At 41.7% G+C, this 8,557-nt stretch overlaps 1 protein-coding gene across 1 annotated transcript; it reads right to left on the reverse strand.

The window, feature by feature from the left end:
• Positions 1 to 998: 998 nt before the first annotated feature.
• Positions 999 to 6,512, reverse strand: LOC117261471 (N-acetyllactosaminide beta-1,3-N-acetylglucosaminyltransferase 2). Its single transcript, XM_033633880.2, has 2 exons — positions 6,276 to 6,512; positions 999 to 3,623 (listed from the first exon to the last, which is right to left on the reverse strand). The coding sequence occupies exon 2, from the start codon at positions 3,617 to 3,619 to the stop codon at positions 2,237 to 2,239; it is 1,383 nt and encodes a 460-aa protein (XP_033489771.1). The 5' UTR covers positions 3,620 to 3,623; positions 6,276 to 6,512; the 3' UTR covers positions 999 to 2,236.
• Between the last annotated feature and the right edge of the window lie 2,045 nt (positions 6,513 to 8,557).

Genomic DNA, 8,557 nt, shown 5'->3' on the forward strand with positions numbered 1-8,557 from the left:
GGATGTAGTAGAACATCCTGGTATTTTTGGCATACTGCAATTGACATACAATATCTTTTTCCTGTCATATTATGTAGTATGGTACTACGGGTATTGGAATGCACAGTTTGTCTTCCCCATACCCAGTGGAAGTTTTGCTTTTTCAATGTGTTACATCCTTATTATCCTTATGTACATCCTTATTATACTTTCAGTATAACTATTTTGCTTTTGGTTGTATTTTAATAATGTGTCTTTTAAAGGTCCAGTATGTAGGTTTAGGGGCATTTATATGCAGAAATGGTATATAATAATCACAGCGATGTTTTCATTAGTGTGTAATCATCTGAAAATAAGAGTTGTGCTTTCATTGTTTCTATCTTCATACAGAGCAAGTCCTTTTCCATAGAGTCTGCCACGAACAGACAAACCAAACACTGGCTTTAGACAGTGTCATTCACGTTTTCATATCAGCCACCATAGTTCTCCAACATGCTTGGCACACGGGAGAAGTTTCAGTTCTGCAACCTCAGTGCTTTATCCCTCTAAATATTACACAGTGGACCTTTAAACCATAACACTGTAATAAAGACACTCAGAACGAGGAAAGATAAACATAAAATGGGTAAACATCCAAAAAAGTTGATATTAACAGTTAGCTGTCTGATGGAGTTAGTGGACTGACTGTAGTTTAAACATTAATGTCTTACTGGGCAGGGTGAGCGTCCACAGCTCAGTCTGTTCCTAGGAGGGCAATTGTCAGCCCCTCGCTCATTGGGAGACACTCCCATCACAGATGTAGAAAGCCACTAACTCCACCTTTTGTCTATGACTTAAGTTTGATGTCACCGCAGCGTTCTTTCATCTTTTATATTTGCTCTCATCCCAGGGCTCTCCCCTCCAGGCGCTTGCTGCATTATCACATTTGGAATATGTTTTTTTTCTACATTTGCTTTCATACCAGTACATCCCTCATCTGTAACAGTTGCCTGAGGAAGGCAGAATGTAAATAAGTCCACTGGTTGTATGTTAAGTTTATTGGGATGCGAACGAACCAGAAAAACAGGAATGAACACAAATGTATTTCACACATTCTTCATGAGTCAGTTCCTTATAGCAGGCCTAACGGGAGTGGGGCTGACACCAGCAGCTCATTCATGGCAGATGATGTAAACGTACCGAGGGCTTCCCAGTTTCAGCTCTGAAAAACTGGCTCGACCACTGTAACCCCAAACTCATTTTAACAATAGCTATGTTAGCATAGTTGCTTTGAGCAAATTCTTTACAGTATGTACGTTGACAGATAATTAGAGCTCAAAGCGTACAGTGTTCCAGCCCGTAAACCAAGGCTGTACTTTCAGAGGGGAGAAATAACACGTTGTTCTTCTTACAAGTGAAACACAAGCATTAAAACACTACTTTGCTGCTACATCCTTACTGTGTTATGATCACTAACGTTAGCTTATGGTGGCTAATTGGCTAACGTTAGTAATCTTTAGCAAAACGTTGTTGTGTAATTCACATTAATGGGTCTGTTCACAAGCTTTATGTACCTGCTCCTCTTGTTATCGTTACAGTAGCCTAGCATTTTAGCTAAATGCTAAACTAGCGCTACCTATCACTAAACTACTGCCGTGCACTGTTACAAGTGTACTTAATGTAATAAATCATGCACACTTTACATTACTGCTGACAGTTTTCTGTTACATGTTGTGTTTTTGATTGTTTTTTCTTTTACATTATTATCCCCCCATTTACTTCCATTCATGTTGGTCTGCAGACTTAAAGCAAACATGGTCACAGCTGTGTTACTATTTTTTAGGAATGCAGTCATACCTGTAGACTGATTTGAAATTGGAAAAAGCAGTGATAGAGAACTGACAAAATGTGCAAATAGACATGGTCACAGTATTGATTTACAGTATCAGCTCATTACGGTTTATTTTTATATAATAAATGACAGTCAATGGCTGCCAGAAATAATAAAATAAAGTACAAAAAACTTGTTATAATATTTTAAAAATGTTAAATTTGTAGTAAATATATTAAAATTTGTAAAAACACTGTTTTAAAAAGTATGATTAACATTGTTCAGGCAGTAGGCGTGTTGATGGACCCGCAGGTTTTGACATTAGTATAATTAAATATAATATGTGTATATAGTTAATACAGTGTCACTTCATCATGGCTGACAGCAGCTCACCAAAATGTTTGCGATCAGACTACAGTAGTAAAAATGTTCAATAGAAACTTGGTCTCACAGTTTTGGTTCCTTGTCCTTTCTCAGGGGCACATCCTTACACTGTTCCTGTGTCTCTCTCAAGTGAGCCCACAGTTGAACTAACTGGTCTGGGCTTCGTTTGTGGACCAATAGGACTGTGTGGTACGAACAGCGCCCCTCCTCTTCCTTATCAGGAAAGTCAAACGTGAGGAAGGCAGGGTGATGGATGGGGTGAGCGTTAAGCCGAATCATACACATCCCCACATAAACATCATCGATGGGGTACAGGTTAACCCTTTTAGACATGGTGTACAGGCGTTTGGCCAACAAGCCCGAGTACACCACCCCTCCACCACCTGGGTACGAGGGATAGAGGCCCTTGTAGAAGCTGTCTGGGATAAAGTACTTGGACGTGTTGACTCGGATTGGAATGGCTGCCTCTATGACATTTCCAACCATGAAGTTTTTCATGGTCTTGTATGCTTGTGGCGTCTTTAACTGGTCCTGGAGGTAGGTTATTATTTTTGGCGTGTGGACAAAGACATCATCGTCCCCCTTAAAGACGAAGCGAACCCGGCTGCACGAGTGTGAGAACCATTTCCAGAAGAGCACATCTTTCAAGGTGAGGTTGAAGAATGTGTCCTTGAAGTCCCACTTCAGGATGTCTCCATACTGTTTGCTCTCTATCTCCAGTAGGTAATTCAAGTCCACACCTAGCTCCTCAGTATTTTCTGTAGCGAGCAGAAACACCCTGCGGACAAATCCTCCTTGTCTTCCTCCTACTTCACTGCTGTTGATCTTCTGTCCTGCTACCCATCCTGCCTGGCCCCACGTCTGTCGAATGACCTGCCGGTTCTTAAAATTCATCTCTGTTGACTTGATGGCCAGTAGAAGCAGAGGGGGCTCCGTCTCATCCTTCGCCCCTACTCCACAAACTCCATCTGGCTGGATGAGGATTGGGTAGTCCCTCCTGTGCATGCTGCTCGCAAAGTCTTTTAACAGCTGTGGTAGCTGCTCAATGTTTCTCTTCATGCTGCTCAAGTTGGTAACTTCAGGAAAACCTCGGTTCACTAGGGACTCATAAAAGGTGCTATTTTTGAATCTGAGCATGGAGTTGTTGGCCTGCAGGATGGGGTTGAAATGGCGGTCGATGGTCAGCTGGAGGCGGTTCCAGTAGGCGTCCTGCTGGTGCAGATCCCAGAAAGTTTTAGGGAGTGGGGCGAAGCTCTTATTCCTAAAAGATCCTGAGGCCACAAAGTGAGCGCCTTGCTGGTCCTGGACTGGGATCCCCGGCACTGATGTGTTGTTCATGGCCATACACAACATGACAGTGACGTAGACGAACAGCAGGGCCAGGGAAATGCATGGCGTGCATATGCAGATTAACACTCGACGCCAGCGACAGAAGCACCGCGCCATCCAGCTGCAAATATACAAATAGTATGTTAGTTTAGAAAAACATGTGGTTTCTGAGTATCAAAGTACATTAAATGTACCATGAAAGCCCAGAGTTAGCATGTACAGTACAGGCCAAAAGTTTGGACACACCTTCTCATTCAATGCATTTTCTTTATTTTCATGACTATTTACATTGTAGATTCTCACTGAAGGCATCAAAACTATGAATGAACACATGTGGAGTTATGTACTTAACAAAAAAAGGTGAAATAACTGAAAACATGTTTTATATTCTAGTTTCTTCAAAATAGCCACCCTTTGCTCTGATTACTGCTTTGCACACTCTTGGCATTCTCTCCATGAGCTTCAAGAGGTAGTCACCTGAAATGGTTTTCCAACAGTCTTGAAGGAGTTCCCAGAGGTGTTTAGCACTTGTTGGCCCCTTTGCCTTCACTCTGCGGTCCAGCTCACCCCAAACCATCTGGATTGGGTTCAGGTCCGGTGACTGTGGAGGCCAGGTCATCTGCCGCAGCACTCCATCACTCTCCTTCTTGGTCAAATAGCCCTTACACAGCCTGGAGGTGTGTTTGGGGTCATTGTCCTGTTGAAAAATAAATGATCGTCCAACTAAACGCAAACCGGATGGGATGGCATGTCGCTGCAGGATGCTGTGGTAGCCATGCTGGTTCAGTGTGCCTTCAATTTTGAATAAATCCCCAACAGTGTCACCAGCAAAACACCCCCACACCATCACACCTCCTCCTCCATGCTTCACAGTGGGAACCAGGCATGTGGAATCCATCCGTTCACCTTTTCTGCGTCTCACAAAGACACGGCGGTTGGAACCAAAGATCTCAAATTTGGACTCATCAGACCAAAGCACAGATTTCCACTGGTCTAATGTCCATTCCTTGTGTTTCTTGGCCCAAACAAATCTCTTCTGCTTGTTGCCTCTCCTTAGCAGTGGTTTCCTAGCAGCTATTTGACCATGAAGGCCTGATTGGCGCAGTCTCCTCTTAACAGTTGTTCTAGAGATGGGTCTGCTGCTAGAACTCTGTGTGGCATTCATCTGGTCTCTGATCTGAGCTGCTGTTAACTTGCGATTTCTGAGGCTGGTGACTCGGATGAACTTATCCTCAGAAGCAGAGGTGACTCTTGGTCTTCCTTTCCTGGGTCGGTCCTCATGTGTGCCAGTTTCGTTGTAGCGCTTGATGGTTTTTGCGACTCCACTTGGGGACACATTTAAAGTTTTTGCAATTTTCCGGACTGACTGACCTTCATTTCTTAAAGTAATGATGGCCACTCGTTTTTCTTTAGTTAGCTGATTGGTTCTTGCCATAATATGAATTTTAACAGTTGTCCAACAGGGCTGTCGGCTGTGTATTAACCTGACTTCTGCACAACACAACTGATGGTCCCAACCCCATTGATAAAGCAAGAAATTCCACTAATTAACCCTGATAAGGCACGCCTGTGAAGTGGAAACCATTTCAGGTGACTACCTCTTGAAGCTCATCGAGAGAATGCCAAGAGTGTGCAAAGCAGTAATCAGAGCAAAGGGTGGCTATTTTGAAGAAACTAGAATATAAAACATGTTTTCTGTTATTTCACCTTTTTTTGTTAAGTACATAACTCCACATGTGTTCATTCATAGTTTTGATGCCTTCAGTGAGAATCTACAATGTAAATAGTCATGAAAATAAAGAAAATGCACTGAATGAGAAGGTGTGTCCAAACTTTTGGCCTGTACTGTAGATGGACAGTAAGTAAAACAAAGTCACAAGAAATAAAAGAAAGAGACAAGCATGGGTGGATTATGGCAGATGCACCCCTGGGCCCAGATGCATAAAAGCCCCTCCACCCCCGCAGAACAGGTACAACATGTTGCTGTTTCTCCCCACAGAGTACAGAGCACATCTAAAGTCCTACAGATAAATGGAGGGGTTAGAAACACTCATCTAAAATGTATCATCATGGTGATATCTTCAAAGTGAATGTTTAGGCCATTCCATGAGTTTGCCATTTTTTTAAGACTTTTGGGGCTCTGTTATTGACATGTGACTAAGCCCTTTGACAAGAAATGCAAAGTTGAAACAGCAATTTCACACAGATGCTCTGGCTTTGGGGTCCCCTGAGCCCTTGGGCCCCTGGGCCTGAGCCTGGTAGTCCCATTTAGTAATACAGACATGGAGACAAGAGGGGGGGGGACAGAAAGCAGTGAGATAGTAAGTTTTGGATTATATCATATGATCTTAGTCAGTAGATGGATATGACCTAGTTGAAACGGGAGCTGTAAATGTTTACATTTACATTTCTCTGAGGGGCTGTGTCCACAATTCCAATACAAATGGGCCACCCCCATCTGCTCGCAAGCATCATGTGATGTGATTGACAGCTCAATGTCAACTACAAAGTGGTCAGATTGTTTTGTCAACTTCTGCTCCTGAGGAAGCTCGTCTTAATTTGAAATGATAAAAAGAGACTTTAAAAAGAAGCACTAAAATCAGCAGATGAATACAGACATGACAGCAGTCCACAAAATCTCTATGTTACTAATCATAATCTTCCTGTATAATAGTCATAATTACAGTTTTTACAGGTTATTTACACTACGTCATGTCACGAGATGAGATCATCAGTGCTGAAATATGAATGAAGAGTCAGCAGCTTTGCTTACCTGTTTGAAGTGAGGGCTCTCTCGTTCACTGAATAGTCATCTGTTTCGATAAGCAGAGCTCGTGGTCCATGCTAGTAACTAGATGGTCCCATTATCACCTCATTTCACAGAAAGCAAAAAACAACAACAAAGATTCTCCTTCTAATCAGAAGTAAAGGTGTGACCCAGAAAGTTTCGCTGACGGAGGCTGACAACGGAGGCTGCTGTAGCACATGCAAGTCTATGTGAGAAAAGACAGAAAGCTCCACAGATCAGCTTTACTTAGAGAGCACACACACACACACACACACACAGTCAGGTGTGTGTGCAAGGGATACACCCACCTGCACAAAGAGAGCAAACAGGAATGACATGTTGGTCTCCACTCTCCACTGGTGGTGAGTGAAGATGGAATCAGCCATGAACATACATGGGGCAACCACAATTTGTAAGATCATGATCTATGACTTTGATTATTTGTTACAGACTCTGAGCTGTTGTAGCTGCGAACAAGTCAGAGTCTACATGTAGCAGGGCCGGCTCTTCAAAAAGCCGTAACTTTTTTTTTTGCACTTTTTTTTCACAGATACAGAAACACAAGCACATCGACTTTGACACATAGTACAATAAAATACACGAACCAAATGATAATATAAAGTAAGAATAACTAGTTGTCTGGAACTGTTTCAGTATTTATGCAAGTGTCTACTAGTTCATGTGTAAATGTTCAGGTTTTTTTTTTTACACTTCTTTAAAATGTCCTCTCTTTAAATCTCAAAATGTATGTCAACTTGTCCATAACTAAAATGCATTGGACAGTTTCTAGGCAGTGTTTCTGTTTTGGGCCATTTTGCATTAAGCCAATGCCTGGTAATAGCTTTCTTATTTTCTGCAAGTAAAACTAATCAAGAAGATATCTTTTTTAATCACCACACCTTTAATGTTCCCGAGACACATTACAAGGCAGGTATTTGGGGTTTTATTTCCCAAAATATTTCTAACAGATGTATTAATATTTTCACAGTATGACATGATCTTTGTACAGTGCTTTTTATTTGGGTATTAGATTATTCCAGCAGAATTCCCTCCACACTAGTGAATTTGAGGATGTAAATTGTGTCTCACACATTATATACCATTCTCCCTCTGTTATTTAAATCTTTAACTCTGCTTCCCATTTTGTCTATAGCACTGAATCCCCGCAGCTTCCCCCATAAGCTTGGTAGAAAGCAGAGATGACCCAAGAACCCTTCTGTTTGTGTGCACCCACAATCACCTCATCACATTATTTAAAGTTTCATCTGGTTCAGATCTGATCTCTTTTGTTAAGTAGTCTCTTAACTTCTACTGAAAAAAAAAAAAAAGTTTTCAAGACCATATTTTATCGTTTAGCTCTCGGAAGCTGATAAATATGCCATTTCTGAAACTGTACACACCACCGCCAGGCCTTTTTGTGCCCATTCTTTAAATACTGAATCATACATGGCTAAAATTTGGTATCATATGCAAACACCTTAGTGTATATTCCTCTTTTTAATTTGTTTTTTTCTACTATTACGTTTCATATTTCTAGTGTATGCTATTATTGGATCCATAGCATGTCTCAGTGTCCCCATGTAATATTACATCCCACCAGGATCTGGGTCTGGTAGCCCTGTATCTCCCTTTCCATCTCTAGACTCAGTCCGGTCTACATTAACAGGCCAGGGGTCTGAGATGAGCTGCAGAAAAAGATTCCTGAAGATGTGGTGAATCCATTCCCACCTTACTTTGAGGTAGTTGAAGTGTCATAAGTTTTATTCTTGGAATTTTGCTGTTCCAAATGAACATCTTATCCCTAGGAATTTGGCTTCTGAACACTGACTGGGAGAGACTGGAATAAATATAGAAGCTTTGGTAATATAATTATTTTAACCATTTGTATTCTGGCACTGAACTCTAAAGGAAGAGTAGACCACCATTCTATGTCCTTTCGGATGATCTCCTTGATTTGGTTATAAATGTTAGAAAGTGAGTCAGTAGCCCCTTTACACTGCTTCTTCAAGGCGGGAATTTCACACCATTATGCCGCCCCACAGTTCTCTATAAAAGGTACAATGACGGAATGGTGGGACAGAAGTGTCTCATCTTTAAGCTGGCATCAGGGGTAGGAACAGCGCTGAAACGATGTTTATATATATATAAAATGGGACAGCCGGCAGGACAGGATCATGGATGGCTCGGGTGTGACATTTTGACAGCATGTTATGTGTGTGACCAACCACTGGAAATTTAAAAAGTAGCAGTTAGCAGCTAACTCAACA

Source organism: Epinephelus lanceolatus, chromosome 7, assembly GCF_041903045.1.
Source record: "Epinephelus lanceolatus isolate andai-2023 chromosome 7, ASM4190304v1, whole genome shotgun sequence".
NCBI lineage: Eukaryota > Metazoa > Chordata > Actinopteri > Perciformes > Serranidae > Epinephelus > Epinephelus lanceolatus.

What these genes read in the sequence shown, in the direction of transcription:
- LOC117261471 (XM_033633880.2), bottom strand. Translation starts at nt 3,619, where the DNA reads ATGGCGCGGTGCTTCTGTCGCTGGCGTCGAGTGTTAATCTGCATATGC.